The sequence below is a fragment of the Rhopalosiphum maidis genome, chromosome 4 (genome assembly GCF_003676215.2).
Source record: "Rhopalosiphum maidis isolate BTI-1 chromosome 4, ASM367621v3, whole genome shotgun sequence".
In the NCBI taxonomy this organism is placed as follows: Eukaryota; Metazoa; Arthropoda; class Insecta; order Hemiptera; family Aphididae; genus Rhopalosiphum; species Rhopalosiphum maidis.
This window is the reverse complement of record NC_040880.1, coordinates 21,601,590-21,623,375: the sequence shown is the minus strand read 5'-3', so window position 1 is coordinate 21,623,375 and position 21,786 is coordinate 21,601,590. Positions and strand designations below refer to the sequence as shown.

Sequence of the window (21,786 nt, the reverse complement as noted above, 5' to 3'; positions counted from 1 at the left end):
TACTTCTACTTTCGAATAATAGAATATAATAGAACTCTAATCTAGATTAAATATTTAGCTGAATTTTTTTATAAGGAAAAATGCACACATCAATAAACAACAAAACTATATAGTACACCAATAAGCAATAACACAATTAAATTATTTTATTAAATAACTAAATACGTAATTATAGAGGTTACGAATTGTTTGAAATACATTTCTAAGAATGCCCCCTCCGAGTACAACTCTTAACTACAAAACAGCTAGTTGTGCTTCATGAAGAAAAGGTTTGTATGTAGATATAGGTAATCCTAATTAAATAATAAAAAAAAAATCGTTTCCAAGTATAAGTAAAGGTATAGTCATTATTTTATTATTAAGTATACATTTTAGTCTTTAAAGGATAAAAAATATTATACGTATGGAACACAAAAATCATTTTATTGACCGCGATCTATAAAAAGTATTTAATACGACATTACGACGACATGATGATATACTACTACTAAAGTCTAATCAAAACCGGCGGCGACAGCGTCCGCTTCTGCAGGTTTACGCCGTTGGTCGTACACTCGCTTCATGTGCTTCAGCAGACGCTCCAAGTTGACGCCGTGCTTGGCGGATATATCGACGATCTCGTCGTCGGGCAAACGGCGCCTGAGCTCGGCCAGGTTCTCGCGGGCACCGTCCACATCCACCTTGTTGGCGACGATCAACTGCGGCCGGTCGAGCACCGGAGCTGAGAAGCACCTTACCTCGTGCCGGAGCACGTCCACGTACGTCCACGGCTCGGGCGCGGACAGGTCGACAACCAGCAGCAGCGCGGTGCACCGCTGCACGTGCCGCAAGAACGATATGCCCAGGCCGCGGTCGCGATGCGAGTCCTCGATGAGCCCCGGAAGGTCGGCCACGGCCACCGACTCCTGATCGTCGTACTGGACCACGCCCACGTGCGGCTGGAGCGTGGTGAACGGGTACGGAGCCACCTTGGGCCGGGCCCGTGTGATGGCGCTGAGCAACGTGCTCTTGCCCGCATTGGGGAATCCCAACAGCCCGAAATCGGCGATGCTGCTCAACTCCAGCGTGTACCGGAGTACCTCGCCTGCGCCGCCCAGTTCGGCCACCTCGGGTGCCTGCTCCGTATCAGTGGCGAAATACCGGTTCCCGTGGCCACCCGCCCCACCCCTGGCCGCCACGAACATGACGCCCGGCCGGCTCAGGTCACCGACTACGCGCCCGTCGCAGTCCTTGATCACCGTCCCCACGGGCACGTCCACGTACTCGTGAACCGCACACTTGCCATGGCAGTCTTTGTTGTAGCCCCGTTCGCCGGCGGGCGCCCTCAGCTCGACGCCCACGTGCCCCAGTCCGGTGACGTTCTCGGACGCCCGGAACACGACGTGGCCACCGTTACCACCATCACCGCCGTCCGGGCCCGCGTTCTCGTTACCGAACAATTTCATGAACGACACGCGCCCGTCGCCGCCGCGGCCGCCGGCCGCACGGACCGTCTTCACGTCCACCAGGTGCTTGGGCGGCGTCCGGTCAGATTTTTTCTTGGTGCTCCGCAGTGGCGCGGCCACCGCTTCGTCCGCTGTCGAGGAATACCGACAGTGATGCTGTTGGTTTTGGAGTTGGTTCTGGAGCTGGAGTTGGTGGTGCTGCAGTATCTGCTGGTGAAGCAGCTGCATGTGACGGCCGCGTACGAACGCGGAAGCCACTTGGCGACCGATCCGGGACGACGACCACATCGCGATCCTATGCCGCTGACGACGACGACCGGTTTCTTCTGAAATCACACGAACACCAATTTGGCGATAAGACACGCGTGTTCAGTTTAGCGGCGTTGGTGGGTGTGTCCGGTCGTCGCGGGAATATTAACAATATAATATCATGTATATGGGAATATCGATAAAAAATGGGATTATTTCCAATCATTTATATTATGAATATTTTATATATATTCATAGAATTGTACCGTGTTCACGATATTTAAATCGACTGACGTAAAATTTACGAAAAACGAAAATGGTGCGTTTGAGGTGCGAGTGTCGGAAAGTAGAGCCCAAAGGAATCGGACAATTCAAATACTTTATACATAATTTTTTCATAAAATGTTATTCCATTTATATTAAACTGAACATTTACGAGTACAATAAAGGTAATAAAGCAGTCGCAAGTTTGCAGTTCTAAAACAAGCGTGTATAAAATGAACTGCGTTTTCCCATTTCTTTTTTTTATACAATAAAGTTAATACGATACAACTATATTTTAACATACGTTTACAAGATACGTTATATCAGTGTATTATTGGACTTTATTAAATATACTTCAGCCATACTAATGTATGTAAATACATATGCTAAATGTATATTATATAGTTTTACTTAAAGTATACTTTAAACATATTTTATATTTTTCAATATATATATAATATATTATTATTATTATAGATACTTATATTGATGTACAATTATTTGATTGAAAAAAAAAACCTATGAACAATATATTTCAAGTATTAAAACTATGTAACAATATTCTTATACACAACACTATATTATATTTATATACAATAGTATAAAATTAATGAAGTCGTCATTAATAATTTAATACTAATGAAATAGCAGTAATAATTATTACATAATATATCATACAATTAAGGTATATTTACAATAAATTACACTATATTATATATAACACTATATATGTATTATAAGATAACATCGCGTGTTAAAGAGCCTCTAACGTACCTCTTCTGGAAACTTCCAACCGTGTCCAACCAACACACGGTTCGGTGCGTTTACGAACACTTTCGACTTCTCTAAATAATAAATTCAATATGTGGTCAAGAATTTCTAAATATCAGTCTTTTCTTAGACGGCCTTAATACTTATTCTCAGCGCTATTGTACATACGATAAGTTATCGTAAACAAATAAAATTATTTAACATTTTCTGCACGCATATTTTTAAACGAGGTACATATAGATACAATGAAAAATATCTGATCTAGTTAATATTTCTTAATTTTTTGTGATCATCGTATCACAGGCCTACTGAACGCACAAAATATTAAATGATTTTCAGAAACGACAAATAAGTTTCATAGTTTTTAGAACTTTATACTATATTAATTAAAACGTTTATAACAACTTCGAGTAGATATAACAAATAAACACATGTATATAAACAGTATATTCAAAAATCAGAGGTCATTTAACGCCCATTTTATATTTTAAGACAAGTACTTCAAGTCAAAAACAATTTTTAATAATATATAGAAAATAAGTACTCATTTTTCACAAAGCCATCGATATATAAACACGTAAATTTATTGTGTAAATGTGGCAAAGTAAAAGCGGTACCTAACACAAACCCGACTGATTTGGACGAATACATTTTGCGTTTGTCAAATTTTTAGTAATCTATACGGAATCTTAGTAAGGTTGGGCGCGAAACGTTGTATACATAACGTAATTGGATGAAAGCGTAAGTCAGCGAGTATAGTTGTATGAACATTTAAATAATCGAGGGGAACGTTGATATTTTTTCCAGTAACAGTGTAACACACGTGTCGACAAATAACATAATATTATAATAATATGTAACATTGTAACACCATGATACGAATGCAAACAAATGCTAATTGCGCATTGTATATACCATAGAACATGAATACATATATAAGTTGAAAATTGTGTGGTTGAAGCTAATTACAGGTATTTATTCACCTGTCGTGCGCGACAATATAGACGAGACTGTACTGTACAAAGTACATATAACATGATGCCTATATGGCAAACGGATAAAATATTTCACCTGTGTATTAACGAGACCATTCACCATATCGATTCGAAATAAAATTCGTATAATATACTGCATAACGGATGGTGAAAACCAAAACTTATTTATACTATCTAGTATATCGTATATGCCGATAACCTTTAAAAAAATACCTAAAATATTACAATATAATAACATATATTATTTATTATCTATATTATAAATTCTAAAATATTATTACATGTAATATAGATTCAACATTAAAATATGAAAAATACGGTTAAACGTTTCAGGCGCAATTTACAGATCGTCAACTAATATAGGTAACATTAAATAATATAGTAATTTATATCAACTACAATAAGGAAAATAGAAATAGAATAAAGAAAATAGTTTCTATCAAATCACTTGAACAACACATTAACATACATTGACATAAAAATTAATTTTAAATAATGTTATTATAAAAAATAATTTTTTACTCTTCAAGTTTCTTCTTCGTGTATTGGTACGAAATTACAAAGGCTCAACCAATCTTCAGTAAGTTTAACGGGTTATTGTAATTTTTGATTTCAAAACAATAATATAAATTATCGTATTCAAAAAACAATTCTTTACAATAAAAAGAAAGACTGCTAACACAATTTCTTCTTCGAGATCGTTTAAGTATAATATTTTTCTGAAACACTCTCACGGATTGAATGAATGTTAAAGTACCTTCATAAATCACATTTATAGATCATATACCGAATAGGTACGGATGATGTTTTTATAGGGGTAGTTAAATCACGCTTATCATTTCTAAATATACTTCTCTGGGCGCAAGAAAAAACTACCAACAATAATTTTTTTTTAACGTCAACAAGTTCTACGCTTAAAATTGTTTTTTGAATTCGATAATTTATTATTGCTATCAATAGTGTGTAATATCACAACACATCGTAACTATCTTATGACATATAAACGAAATACGTGTCAAACATACAGTCTTTGTGTCTTAAGGTAAAACTTAAGGATTTCGTATTTTAATTTAAAATTTAATTACAATAATAATAAAATTATAGAACTAAAAAAATTCTTAATTAAAAAGAAAAAAATTGGTGGGTATATATAGTTTAAATCAAGAAATAAACAATAGAAGTCACCTATCCCAATCTCCACGCCATTATAACTATAGACGTATTGTCTACATTTAAAAGCAAGAGAAATATTATAATAAATACAGCCATTGTTCTAATTTTAAAAATAATTAAGTATACAAAAATAATAAGCCAATAAGAAACTGTAATACGTGTACTACTGTACTATTACCAAATATAGAAGTAAGAACAGTGAATGGACACAATAAGAGTAAGATATTATTTATTGTGGTTTAATACATACATTTATTGTATTAAAAATATTGTAAATTACATACATTCTTCAAAATTCAAATTTGAAACTATAGTAAAGAACTGCTAGTGTATTTCATTACCTAAACAATGTTAAATTATGTATTTTATAGACTTGTAAATATTAAATTTACCATTAAATGTGCAAAATAGATATAGTTAAAATAACTGCAATTATTTTCTTCTATAACTTTTTTTGTCTATATTTCATAAAATTGTATATATAAGTTTAAAACATAACCAAAATTAATCATATAGTATAATAACTTACTAAAAATTTGAAATTGTAATGAATAATTATAAATAACTATGATATATTGTAATTATTATATTACAAGTATATTTGTATTTTTTAACTAAATTGGATAAATATATTCATTATAAACATTAATATATAAATAATGTGGAATTAAAATACGCACTAACATTTAATCAAAATTTACTTCAAGAAAATAAAATCCTGACGAGCTTTTTATCATTCGAACAATAATCGTGATTTACATTTGGACCATATATGTAATATGTGGTGTAAATTCAAAAAGGCAGACAACAAAAAATAATGGTTATAGAAATCATCTGAATGACTGATAGACAAAAGACATTTGTGAAATGTTGGAATGAAAATGAATTACCTTCATCTAAAAAGCGCAAATCAATAATACGTTAAACAAAACTACAAAAAATAGTACAAAACAAAGAATGTTTTTAAAAGGATGCATGTAACTATACGAATTTAATTTAAAATAATTAAAAAACATCGTGAATTTTCGATAGCATTATATTTAACCTTATTATTAAAACATTTTATTAGATTAAAGTTCTCAAAACATATCAATTATCAATATGGAATTACCCATCGTCCAGGATAACCAAAAAATACATCATTTTTCATTTAATTAATTTTTATGAGAAATATTATTTATAACTTATAAGTATTTAATATTATTAACAAAGAAATGTCTATAATTTTGAAGTTTCATAATATAATAATTAGATTGTCACAAAAAAAAAAAATACTTTTGAGTATATTTTGTATTTGCTATATTGAAATTTTTCATTATTTGTCACACGATTTATGAATTGATTCACAATATGCAAATCCTACACATTCTATTTTAAAAATGATAAAAACTCTTAATTATTATTACTCGACTGAGACTCACATCTGTATTGAACCTCGTGGTTGTGTTGCAGGAATATATATATGATACGATTTTTTTTTGTCTATGGTAAACAATGGAACAGACTTCTTGGCTTTCGGCCATTTTCAATTGTAAACAATTCCCTTTTTTTCTCCTATACACACGGATAAATCTAATTATTTCTATTTTTACGTGTGCGTAAATTATGTAGGAAATACTGCTCGGAAAGCATTCATCGCGAGTTTCCCCTTGTTCTAAAATCATTATTTAAATACAAAATAATATCCGCACATAACAGCAGCTTTGGCAATTAATTATCGCACACAAATGTCTCAGGAGTTGTCGCATCTGTTCGTTGTTTTTAATAACAACTGTATGCGGGCCCCTTCAAATCCCGTAGAAAAACCACCATAGACTCTTATAAAATATAGACGCCAGAAATAATATCATTATTTCAATAATAATGGTTGATGAATTATTCAAAAGCATTTAGAGTTTTCTCGATCTAAACTCGAGTTCTTGCTAAGACACATTGCATTATGTTACTGCAGGCCGCTCCTCTTTAGGGTAATATCGTTTGGAATATGATTAGTTGTTGTGTACTCGTATTGTTTGAAATTTCAATCGTACATAAAAATACGTGCGCTTTATCACGTATTTGAATGTTATTCGAGGTTTAAATCTATAGGTTCTTTTTTTCGGGAACGAATAATAATTATTAATCAGAATTCCAGCGGAAAACGGTTTATTATTTGCCGTATATAAACACGCAATGAATGTATAATCGGATATTATATACTTCGTACATAGTCGCCTCCGACATACCGCGTTTGTCTGTTTCTTTTTCAGATTATTTTGAGAATATCATACGTAAGCATGTTATGAGACACTGATTTAAAGTTTTAAATTTGAAATTCCAATAGTCTTTTATGTTACCACTTGCTTTTATAAAGTGAACGACGATAAATAAGTTTTCGAACATGCCATAATACACAGCCGAATTACTTTAAATTGCAACTATATGTATAGGTATTATATACGATAAAATCTATGCGGTAAGTACTTATTCAATTTTTCGAATAATTAATGCAATATTTACACCACGATTTCTTCTTGGTATCTACACGTCCGAATTTCGTATATACTAAATAGTAATTTATTATTATTCACACAACATATATTTATTATTTTTATAGGCATATACATATTTTAATATTTAATTAGACTCTAATATAAATTGAAAACCTTTAACACCTGCTATAATATTGTTGTGCCTTATCTCGAGAGTGTCGCTCACGAACCCAATTGTCCGGTTTGCAGGCTTTCGCTATAGGTACACGGCATAACACATAATATACCTATACTTCTTCCCTTCGGGTTAAACTTAAGTCACATTATATGATATCACGATTACTATTTTTTTTATATATACCTCCATAATTCTAAACGTATAGGTTATAGGTATACATCAAAAGTAGAAAGTATATCAGCTGTACCACGACAGCTGTTATTGTAGCAGTCTGGTATGCATTATTTAAACACCTAATCGGTATTTAATAAATGATCACTTCCGAAACTAACCGTATACCAAAACGTAAAAGATCGTGTAAATAACATTTTAATTTATCGGTCTTATTACATTTTTGTTGATTTTTCGTTATTACAAATTACGAAACTAATCTAAATTGAAATAGTTTTAAAAAATAAATTTGCTTATTTGCAATAACGTATTTTTTTAACCTAAAGCATTTGTAAAAAATATATAAACTACCTACATAAGTCAGTTTTTCGAGAAAGCAATAGGAAATTATATAGTTCTCCCGGCATAGTCAGTTCAAACAGTGAAAAAAAATTTAAAAAGCTTAACTGTCGAATTAATCACATAAATACAATATCCTTGAACAATAATATTACATAGAATAAGACAACAATCACAATTTACAAAAATATTACAAAATCAATTAATTGTTTTAGAAAAGACGCCATGTCGCGCCGGTTGTCTAATCAACGCCTTTTGCATAAAATATTTTTGCGTTCAGCAGAACCTCGAGTAGGACTAATTGTGTGTTGTATTAGAACAATTATTAGAGTGAATTGACCTATACAATCAAAATTTCAGGCAAGAACATTATTTGTGTTTATGCAGTGAGTTTTTACGATATTAAAATTTTTGACAATATATAAAATATTACAATTTAAATATACTCTAAATTCCTTTATAAATTAAGACTTCATTAAAAACCAACATACAATCACAGATCTTACCTTCCGAGTTTGAAAACACCGTCTGAATTCACTCTAGTATCATCATTAGAGAACGGATTTAAATTGAAATTAAATTTTTTTCTGAATGTCCGAAAAAATTGCTTTCCAAGCATAAAGTTTATTTCATACATCAAGAAATTAAAAAATGTAAATTTTATTTTGCATTTGTTGACATTTTTATATAGGAATTTATAGTGCTATTATGAAACACAAGGTAAAAGTAACCTAACCTAACAAATGTATCTATCAAAATTGTACATTTCTTTTTTTGGAAATCATTTTCAGAGTAAAAAGAAGATAATAGAACTAGAAAACGATGTAAATGATACGAATAATTAATACCTAAGAATAAAAAATGTATATGATTAAACATATCTTTTCAGTGTTAAAAATAATTTTAAAAGTATTTTTTTAATGCATTTAAAAAAAAAATTCTGTTATGAGTGCATTAAATTGTATTTTTAAGGCATTTTTCTTGTTTTTTACAATATTTAAATTCGTTCCCTAATCATCACAAGCAACACAAAGCTGGATTAGCTGCTGAACGCAAATTTGGGATATCTTAAATGTTTATAAAACAGAGACAATGTATACGGGAATTAAGTCCTCTTAAGAAAAAATAGACTATAAGAGATATAATTCAATAACTTCACTCATTATAATTAATTTAAGTAAATAAAACTACGATAATATTTCCTTCAAAAAACACATAAATACTGACGAGAAGTGTTCAAAGCGTAAACCTAGCTCATTATGTATATATTTAATCTGCAAATTTATAAATAGCTATGTATATACGTAAAGAAATGACTCATAAATCTAAAATGAGCGCAGTTTCACATACGATTATCGAGAAATTCTACAAGCATAAATTACAGAATAAATTACGTTTTAACATAATTATTAATGACATTTTACAGCGTTATTTTATGGAAAAAAAATAAACCAAGTACAATAATATTGCGTATTTTCATATTTCATAACGCGCGTTGTGAATCTGAATAGATATTACAAAAACAGAAGTAAATTTTTATCAACTAAATAAAATAAATGACTTGGTAATTATTATACAACGTTTTAATTATTTCAACTTTATTGTATTCGTATGAGAAAAAAACACGCTTTGATTACAGTTTCATTGCGAACAATGACTAAAAATAATTATTTAAAACGCAAGTCCTCGATCAGGGCAAAAGTATATTATAAACTCATAGCTATGACCACCCATACTCGATTTATTCATATATGAGTAACGGGGTACAAATATTAATATTATGATTTCTACATGTGCGTAACACATGGTAAGTCGGTAATTTTAAAATAAATTGGGAGAACAATAACCATGATAATAATTGATACATTCTCAAATCGGCAAATTGACGCTTCTTCTATATTATCTATTATACATATATAGAAGTACACGGTAATAGCATCATTGCCGAAACTCCGGGAGGCCGCGTTCGACCTCATCCGATTCAGAGCCATCAACAGATGATCGGAATTCAAAACAAGCATAATTCAAACTATGTATGAAGTCTACTGAAATTGAATGTGCTTGTAACGTAAGATGTATATTAAACAATTATAATAAATAAAAGCACTCCTAGCGTGACGCGCCGCGCGCCTACAGTTACTCCGTTGACGCCATTATCATGCGCGAAGCCCTACGCGTGACGATAACCGCTGCTAGCAACAGCCGACAAATTAAGAAAAAAAAACCACTCCCGTTCCTCTGACTAGATGGTCATCAAGAACCATCCTCAAATTCCAATATAGGGTTCCACGTCATCATTAAGGAGTAGAGCGCCCATGATCGTTTCCCCGGCGGATATGCCGATTGGGGCAACAACGATGAGTAACGTGGTGTTTGTGTTTTGTTTGTAATATATGTATTTTTATATCCGGCCGGTAAGTGAATACAACATTTTTCCATCTTATAAAATAAAATTATACATAATGAGTTATGATTGTAATGTGTACCCTCGACGTCTACGAGCGTCGGGGCCCCCTCATGGGGTTTTTTTTAGACACTATAAAATATATTATTGTTATTATTATATTAACAGTATATGTCGCTAATATTATCCAGATTATTTATTTAAATCCTAGTTTTATGCCGTTTGGTTTTCTAGGCACAAAATTAAACTTTTTTATATCTCCACAAAATGATTTAAACTATTTCCTCCTATTTTCTCATTTTTATATATAAATCCACGATACTCCGGCTCAATAAGGCCTCGGTTCGTGGTTGGCGACCTTCTTAAAATATCAAGTGTCTGCCACTGGGACCACAAATAGTGAAGCGTCTCGTGCTTAAGAATATTAGACAATTACTTGAACTTCTGAAAAATAAAACTGAATTTAGAATGCACGAAATGTGCATCATTGCAGTATATGGTACGAACTTTAATTCTATCCAAAGATGTCCTAAGCAAGTAGGGGGGTTCTAATATGCACTTAAAAATTTAAAAATATGTGCTTAAAAAATTAAAGATATGCAACTATTATTTTTATTATTCTTGGATCTGCGTGATTTTATATTCAAAATTAAAACAAGTTAACTTTAAAATATATAGCTGACATTAAAATGATTCTCTTATGTCTCATGCATTTATAAACAATTTGCAATACATGCGTAGTATTATAAAATAAATATAGTTGATGTATGGTTATATATATGGTTTGTCTTCAATTCATAAAACATGTGCAGAACATACATAATTTTAAAATTTCAAAACTATCTTTATTTTTAATTGATTTGTTAATCTACATCTATTGCTATTATGAATAGATATTATAATCAGCAAATATTATCGTAAAATAAAAAAAATATAGGTATTCATAAAATAAAATAAATCTCTAAGCAAGCAAAAATATTAACTTATGATAATGTTTAAAATATACAATCATGAAATTAATTTAAAGAGTAGCTTACTCAGTCTAGTAAGTAAACAAAAGAATGTGTATTTAAATCAGATATTTTAATAAATGCATTATTAAAGAATAAAAAGGAGATGAGCATGCTTGGTAAATCACTCTAAACGTAAAAATAGAAAAAACAACAATTTAAACTTGATTTATTTCTATTTCTATTTTATTTTTTTTAAGTTTAGGACAAGATTTCAAAATAAAGTTGTAATATATGTATTGATGAATAAATAGATAGTAAATACCTACACAAAATTTTACATCGATATCGCTATTATAGATACATAAATTATAAGTCCGACACACAATTCTGAAACGTTATTATGACCGCGTTTAGTATACTTCGCCATTAAACATTTTCTCTTCAAATTAAACATAATAAATTGTACTAACTATAAAAAAAAACTTTTTTTTTTTACATGTGCCATTGTAATTTCATTAAAAAACTATACTTACAATTTATTTTTACTCGAGATAAGTCTTATATTTTATTGCTTTAGTATTTTAGATGTGATTTTAACTTACCTGAAACAAAAATTAAAAGATTTTATTAAACAATAAAGTATTAAATCTACATATTCTATAGTTACAATTTAACTGAACATAGTAAATTATAAATGTAGTACTTTAAAAATCAATCGACCGCAATCAATCTACTTAAACAGTAACTGCAGACGTTTATTTTAAAATTAAAATATTATACCGAATAGTGAATATAGTATTAAATGATAACAATCGTGTGTCTTTTACAAGCCGAATCGTGGAGTGAAATCCTGTATAATAGCTAGATCTAACCTAGGTTTAAATCTTAATATCTAAAATTTGTTGTTCGTGGGTAAAAAAACGTTTGGAACTATTATAGTCATATGCTCAAAACGAATATCAAATATAACATAGCAGTTAAATGTGTGATTTGTTTTCTTCTCCACATCATTATACCGTCTAACGAACCGCACACATAGGTAAACGATGTCGTGTGTCCCATTTTCTACGTACTATTATAATAGTCGTATCTATAGGTGCACTTTATATATAAATATAATGATATAGCTCTTTTTCAAACCGTACACGATTATACAACGCAATGCTTGCTGCAGCAGCCGCAGGTACCAGTGTACCACCGCTTTTTCTACAGCACTGTTGCGGCCCACGTGGTATAAATATAAAAAAAAAATTGTCAATAAATCAATCCGATAAGAGACAAGCTGAGGACAAATAGTCATCGATCTGCATGCATGCATGCATTTACATTTATATCCCTTAAATCGATAAATATAGGTACCTACAACATACTAGGATCTTTTCCACCGGGCGATTGTCGGGGCCCCGGGATGTTTTTTAATACTGAGATTCCATGGCTAAATGAAAAAATATATACTTAAGTCACTTATTGAGTCTTAAGAGGGACATTTCAAATTCTTTTGGAACTAACGACATCACCTGGTAAATTCAATACTTTGTGCATAGCATTCAAATACTTAACGTATTAATAACTAATACTAGATTAATTTTTTAAAACATAATTTTTCAAAAACTAAACTTATAAATCTTCGATAAACCAACCAACAATAACTAGATATTTTATTTTTTCTATTTATTGAAAAAGATGTCATTCAACTTCTAAATAAAGATGAAATTGTTAATATTCTATATAACCTTCCAGTAATAAATTTAAAAAACTACAATTTTAATAATAATTTATAATTTATTTATATTTATTGATATTTTTTTCTATTTAATATATAATAAAAAAAAAATACGCGAAACATTGTTAATTAGTAATTAGAATTATTGCTTATATTTTTTTAAATTATAACAACAAATATTTAAAAATAATTAATTATTTTTCAATTTAAAATAAAATAGTTTAGTATCAATTTATTAAAAGGCAGTTAATTATTTTTTAAGTTTGTATATTATGTGACGTCGGGGCCCATAAAAAAATACTAGACCAGGAGACCAATCATGAGCCAGACCGACACTAGGTAAGCCAGCCGAAGGTCCCCCCCCTTGACAGTTATATTATATTTGTAAGGCCTAACAACAAATCCTAAATATTATAAAATAAAATACAAAATTATATCTGATATATAATAACATGGACAATTTTGGGCACCCCCTAAACAAATTCTTAATACACCACTTCTGGGTACATACGATATGCCCTACGTATCTAAAAATATCTAAATATTATAAAGCGAGCTTTCGAATCCCAGACATTCCTGCTTGTAATGCGTTATATAGTATTAAGATTCCAGCAGTAGCGGATCCGATAGAGCACGACCGTCGACTTTGTTGTCATCCGTACAGCTAAGTGGTAGATATGTACGTTATATAGTTCCGTATTCGTCGAACTCTGCTAGAAATTCAAATTATTTCGTGCGCGAAACGAAACGTGAGTAGGAATAATTCACGAATCAATTCCGATGGCGTGGATAGGACCACTTTGGCGAGCGGGAAAAAAAGTCTGGCGTATACCATGTATATATATATATATATTAGGTATATACGAAATATCGCGTTATGTCGCCAAGCTGGAGCAAAATATAATAATATAAAATATTATACAGGAAAAGGTCGTCTAAATATGGGGTGGTTGTGGTGGAAGGGACGACGTTTAGTTGGTTTGTGGTCGCAAAATAAGCCGCGTGTAACGGTACGGTAAGCGCACACACACCACGTGCAGCCCGCGACACGCACAAATCGCATTTATTCGAATATTTACAAAAAAATATTACGTCGACGATGAAACGCATACGGACTTTGACAGGTGTCGTTGACACTATATTATAATGTACGCAGGTGTCATATCCGAAGTTTATTTTGAAATGAATTTCGTAAATAACTATTCAAACGGCTAATAATCAAATTTTCCAGACACACAAATAACCAGTGAAGAATCTATTATTTAAATTTAACTAATTTACTATATATATATTTTTTTTTTTGAATTTCAATGTTTTTATAGAGTTTTAAGTATTTGAGACGCTACCTATGTACATTTTTCTAATAATAATCTTTAAAAAATATGTATTATATATTATTGTTTTATAAATATTTACTTGAATTAATTTTTAAATGTTTTTTCTATTTTGTTAGCACAATTCCGAGTACCAAACAGATTCTATATAAGTTTATTATAATACTAAATAGTAGATACCTATCATTTTTTCTTTTATGATAAAATTTATAATTTTTTAATCAAAAAGGGTGCTGAGAAAGTAGCTATAAGCTTTTGTAATTTTATTGTTATAGATACGTATAATAATTAACTAATTTGATTGATGTGGATTCACCTATTAAAAATGGCACGAGTGGAAAATTCTAAGACTTGGCCCTACCTTTTTAAATAATATATCATATAGAAATATTTACGACAAAATAACAAAATATGGCGTAGGTTCCAAATTAATTAACAGTTAATTTTCACCAGACTGATTGATAAAATATACCTACAAAGTCACTATAACGTAGGACGTTTACAAAACACCGATATAGAATATACATAGTGCATACGTCATTCATATATTCTGCTAAGTTAGATTAAGTTTGGTAATCTCTTAACTACACAAGATAGATTTCTCATAATATACTCCTTAAGCACTCTGGTTCATACGTAATAAATAGCTCCATAACGACATTGGAATAGCTTACTTGGACATAGGATCCAAAACAATTTAAAAAATTTCACTTACGACTAAATTCAATTGAAGGAGTCCTTCACTAAAAAATCAGTACCAATAAGAACAAAAATCTGCAGACTAAACTCACGCTTTCTGTAGGATGTCTTTCTATCTCCACAATCAACATCAGGATTATCATCTAAATCTTAATTCTCGTAAACACTAAAACGCTATAGCTCACTATAGTTAATAATTATAATATACATTTTACAAATTGATTTTTCTTTTAGTTCCGTATTTTTATTTTTATATTATTATATTATCTTTTCAATATAAGCTACAAAATATTAAACCTATAACTTATATTTGCTTAAAATCATTGTAAAAACAAAATTTTTTGAAACGATTAAAATTTAATAAATATAAAAAAATATATTCCACACAATTGCAGCAAATCGTCATGTTCACATCGAAAACCGTTAAGCATGATGTTTATGGGTACGGAAACAATGGTACAGTACGTCGGTATAAATACCGATTTACCAACAAATGGAAGAAAACGACATCGGACTTATAGACGATCGGCAAATTGTGAACGTCACAGTCGAGTCAATTTATATTTCGATTTGGCCTGCTCGTAGTAGTATCATATTATTGTTATCTGTTTATCCTTTACCGGTTACTATAGTGCCACCACTGCGTCCAAATCACAGTCATAAAAACGGCAAGACGGCTTTTAAACACAATCGACTTCAACTGTATAAATTATTGAAAATAGTTAAGATATACATGTTTCTCTATAGCTAAAGTCATCATTTAACACACTAAAAAATTCCAAAATATAAAGGTAAAAGGTATACGGTGTACCTAGATATTATCAATTATATTTATTTTGTACATATTTTAAGGCGAAACACGAAATCCAATAAAAATAAGAAATTTACGGTATAAAAGGTAATAAGTATTATATTGAACTAAAACGATACAACATGGTAACATTTTACAAATTTTTACAATAAACTATTGTGAAAATATATTAGGTCGATTACATAAAAAGTTGACGAGATATTTTAAATCCGTGTTTTACGTACGTCTTTATCTGGCTCGATTAAAATCATTATCAATCATTTTAAAGAAACATAGTTAATTTAGATTATTATAATAATAAAATGATAAATTTATTCTCAAAAACTGAGTTTAAGTGTGCGCGGTTATATTTTTTAATAATTAATGTTTTTATAAACTTTATAAAACTTATAATGGTATAGACGCATAACATTAAATTACACAAAGTACCGTTTGCCCGTTGAGGGTGGGTGGAATTAAATATTTAAACATTTCTCTGCACATCTGCGCTCCTACTTATACTGTCAAGTATCTTAATTATATAATTTCTTTTACCTCAGAATACGCTTCCCTTTGTAAAATATTATTGTTTATCGTTGTTGACGGTAACTTATACATCGTTTTTGGTGATTCATCGTTCGTGAGACATACCAAATATGGTCGAATATCGTTTGTATGTAAAGAAAAAATGTCGTTGTCAGTTCGGTCACGGACTTGTGAGTTATATACTTATATCCGTCAAAAGAGGGGAGGACGACTCAAGAAACAGAAAAATACCCAAGTGTACTCGTACATGGTACATCCAAATACACGCATGATACTAGTAGTTATAACTTGCATAATATTGTTTGAACTATCCATAGAATTACAAAGCGGTACATATATTATGTAAAACTAAACATATTAATTTAAACGTGACTAACTAAAAATATTATCCAACTGTTGATTTTTCTCGTCTTTAAGTGTTTTTTAAAAGCCTATACAAACATAATGATCATTCTGCAGTTTTTATAATCGATCAATATATTACTATAACTATTAAAATAATAAACAGCATTTTGTTCCTAACACGTATAAATGTATTAAAAGAAGCTTATATGCATCTAAATTTATAAGTACTTATAATGTTTAATATTAAACTATTCACACAGAATCACTTTTACGCATTTATAATTTAAAGGAATTTATATAGATGTGTAGAATTGTTATAATTTTGGATGAATGTAAACTATTTTACCATGTATTTATAAAGTATACCCAATGAATAGAATTAATGTTTTCAAGGTTTTTATACTTATTTTGTACTCGTCAAGGAACAAGATAAATTTCGAAATATAAAAACTAATGTAGGTAGGTGCTGTATAGTAAAATACTACCTACTGTATAAAAATAACTTAACAGTTAGTTGTATCATAAATGTATAAATGTATTATAGAACTCATTCTATTACCTCAACATAAAATATTAATCTCCCTACATTGGCTATGATATTATATGATTCACCCTCGACTAGATTGTAAACGCAATCTTTTTCTATGATTATTATTTATTTATATTTTATGTTATAGAATTACGACTTTAAATATTCAGGATCACAAGACGTATAATACCTACATAGCTACGTCCTACATAGTAAATATGATATTTCATTACTAAATTATTTCGCAGAGATATTACCTACTAGGGTTATAACTTATTATAAGGAAGTATTTTAGTACTTAAACCAATAATGAGGAGCACATTTCATAAATTATTTTACCCTTAAATGTTATTATACTCTTCCATTGTTGTACTAAGAAACGTGACACATAAAACATGCAAGAAGTTATTTACTTTCATAAAATATAATGAGCATGTTTATTATTTTGTGGCTATTATCAAAACAATAAAATATAAAATATATTTTTTTTTTAATATAATATTATTGTTATCCATCCTATGTCTTACATAGATAATATATAATATTTATCCAATAAAAAAAAAATATTTACAATTTAAACAATTTATATATTTATGATATCGAAACATGTATATTGTATACGTATATAGCATATATTATTATTAAATATACACAACTGCATATTGTAACATGGGTACCTAAAACCTAAGCTATTACTTTAGTTTACTAATTTACCAATCGTATATAAAATAAGTTTATATCTTCCGTAGGAGTTTAAAGATAATTCAAGTACCAATGTGTAATAAAACCACGAGTAAAGTAAAATAAATGGTTTTGACTTTCAATTATACATCAATATAAATCGATACAACAAACGCAATGAACATTATATGAACTGCATCTGAAGTGGACTATAGTACTATATACAGTATATCAGATGTTTAATCGTATAAAAAAACAATTCTGATGTAGTACATATATATGGTGGTACCTACAGGGGTAGATTTTTTATTTACCATTTTTTATTTATTTATTTTCTATTGCAAATTTAATCACACTCAAGTTAACAAGGTATTTTTTTTTTTTAATAATGCTTAAAAATTAAAATTTTAGAAACTATTAACCGACCTCTGCATTGCGGCAAAAAAATATTGAATTATTATTAGGTATTTAGATATTTTGTCATTGATGGTCATCGAAAAACATTTAGACAATTGATTCGTTATCAATGTCCGCTAAGCTCGAAAACGATTGAAATTTTTATAATAATATTTTAACGTCTTAGAAATTCAACCAAAATTTAATACTTGCTCTAAATTTGATAGTTACATTACAATTTTCAGAATAAATTATACGAAAATAATATATTATCTATTTATCTAAATAAAGTTTTACAATATGAATATATAATTAATGGTTGGCTCCCAATACTACGACAGTATACTGCATTAAAATAAAATCAATATAATTTTGTCTTTGTCTTACAACAATAAAAATGAGTAACATGTCTAGATATACTTACTATCAATAAATTCTAGAAAACGCGCGTGCGCATATATAGTCGTTACAATCGTATCCCTTTATGTCGATTAAGAAATTGACTTTTACCGCTGTCCTTTAGACTATACGCGGAGTAATCGTCGAGGGAAACCGATGAAAAACGACAAACTTTTTACATAATACTAATACATATCTATAATAGTAATAATAATAATAATAATTATTATTATTATTATTATTATTCGGAATCTTGATAAGACTGGTCGGGCATACCTATATAATAGAAGACTATACGACCGCTGTACGTCATTGACGAATGCTTTGGGTTGACACACGATACATATATACGGAACATCATTATTATCATCGCCGTCGTCAACGTATTATATTGTAAATTTGTAATGCTATATCTGTTCAGCACGCGCTCGAGATAAAATGACAATAGAATCTGACGGCGGCCGACGTCCTCTCACGCAGAAAATACCGCACAACCACGGAATCGTCATCGTACAGTACATATACATATACAGGATGTATCACGCGAATTTCTGACATATCTAAATGTAATATCAATGTAAAATCGTCAGATCATCGTGACACTACACCCAGTGTATTACGTTATAAGTGCAGTGAACGCTGCTTCTTGCGAGTCCGATTTCGTTTGCTGGTTTCGTTACAAATATATTTATAAATAGGTATACTTTTCATTGTAAATCGATCATATATATTAATGAATATTTATCTGTATAAAAACAACAATAATGAATGCAGGTGTTAATTTATCGATGCATTTTCCTGTCTATGACAAACAGCAAAGCGAAATAATTTAATATGATCTTTTTGTTGATGGTTCGTGTGCAACGTTTATTATAAAATAATAAATCTAGGCGTGGTGGACCCGTGGCTTCAACACTACGTTTTGATCCTGTCGTTTTCCGAATTAGTCAACGCCTGAACGACCTAACAACCCACACTCGGCCAATCCTATGTAAACACCTACTTTAAAATTTAAAAAAAAAAATGATTAAGTTTAGACAAGACTTTCAAACGTGAGAGTTACAACCCGTGTTCGTTATATCATATATAATATATATATTACAATATAATCCAAATACATGAGCCACGGAATAATTTATCATCAAATTGTTTACACAAATTTCATTGAAATATGTTCATTCGTTATGAAAAATTTAAGTGGCGATTACCGCCGTAATTATCCACTAATGTGTAAACGTATACCTACATAATAGGTCTTATTTTGTTCATTAAATTATAATATAGAAAGAAAAATATTTTATAAATAAATAAAAAATAAAAAAAAATGAAACAAATTAATTTATTTATTATAAATTATAATTATAATATTAAATTTCTAGAATTAAAATATACTCAATGTAAAAATATTCAAATATAGGTTATCGATTTTCTACCTAAAGTCACATGTATAAACATTATACAAGTATATAATGTGTTGTCAATATAGACTTAGAGCATGCTATACTATTCTTAACAATTCTTTTCGTGTTACATAAAAATGAAAACTCGTCAGTAGGTATATCCCAAAAGATATTATTTCCTCAAAAGTAAAAACAATAATAACAAAAAATGTATATTAAATTATAATTCCGTGATCGTGATCAGTGAAATTTCGCTGTAGACGATTTGAGATGTCACGGTAGTATAGCACCCGGACGGCATTCACCTTAGATGTAGATCGATTACATTGCAATTGTTTAACTTCTATAATCTCCCCCGACAAACTAATTTTTTGTCCTTTCTTTAAGTATAATATGTCGAGAAAGCGAAAGTATGTACAAAGCTTTAAATTAAATAAAAATGTAGGTATAATAACTTTTTGTTAAAACTAATAAATAAATAAAAATATATTCTTCTTTGTGCTAACACAAATATAAAAGCATATATTCTGAATGAGGTATATAAATAATAAAAATGTTTCTAAAAATTTAAAATAAATTATAGACAACCGCAAAAATTAAAAATTAACAAATTAATTAATTACAGTATGATATAGGTTCTAATCACGTATATCTGTCAACTTCGATCGGGGTAGTGAACTTTATGTGCACAGCACGAGGGTAACTAACACAATATTATTGGCTTACGTGAGAGGTACTTTCGGTCAAAAGGGGAGAGTTTAATATTCTTGAGAGCCTAACACGCTGATAATGATGGAACTTGACATATTTTGGGGGAATAGTAACTACACTCTGACAACGGGCTCTCGTGCTAGTTTCAGAAATATAGGTTTGCTTCTCTTTTAACATTGAGAGTGAAATATTGGAATAAACACGCATAACACGCGTACACACAGATGTATAAAGCATATTATATTGTATTGAAAATTCACAAGTCTATTCAACTCATAAAAAAAATAAAGTTAAAAATTATACGTATTATTAATAATAGTAATTTAGTATTAATATACTTAAGCTACGACACACTCCATGATAATAGAGTTGATACTATAAATACTATTGTAAGTATATAAATAACAATTTATTTATTTTTTGATATAATTTTAAATTTATTATAACAAAGAAATCTATAAAATATGTGTATAAGTAATTTGTTTTTTCACTCTTCAACAATTTTAATAATTATATTCAATAAAGTCAGAAAGTAATTTGTAATATAAATTTCGTAATTTAATTTATAAAAATAACTGATTTAAAGAACCATTGTAAATCGCAATTGTAAGATATGTAGTTATACATCAACAAACGTATGTGATAATTATTGTAATATTAAATTTTGTTTTAGGCATCTAAACCGTTATTTTATAAAAATAATCAAAAAACAAAAATTCCTAATTAAAGATAACGAACACTTGTTAGTCAAATGAATAACGATAAATAAGATGTATTCTGTATAGTTACATAATATTAAAAGGTCAATTGTATACTTGAG

At 29.8% G+C, this 21,786-nt stretch overlaps 1 protein-coding gene across 4 annotated transcripts in view; it reads right to left on the bottom strand.

Moving 5' to 3' along the window:
• Window positions 1–302: 302 nt before the first annotated feature.
• LOC113560419 (mitochondrial ribosome-associated GTPase 2) overlaps window positions 303–21,786 on the bottom strand; it is a 38,567-nt gene continuing 17,083 nt past the window's right edge. For 2 of the 4 annotated variants that reach the window (XM_026966282.1, XM_026966283.1), the window contains exons 2-3: window positions 11,947–12,015; window positions 303–1,771 (exon numbers count right to left, since the gene is read on the bottom strand). In XM_026966282.1, coding sequence (XP_026822083.1) covers window positions 495–1,733 — 1,239 coding nt within the window. In that variant the 5' untranslated portion in view covers window positions 1,734–1,771; window positions 11,947–12,015 and the 3' untranslated portion in view covers window positions 303–494. The remainder of the gene's footprint in view (window positions 1,772–11,946; window positions 12,016–21,786) is intronic. The other 2 variants (XM_026966281.1, XM_026966280.1) reach the window with 2 other exon arrangements.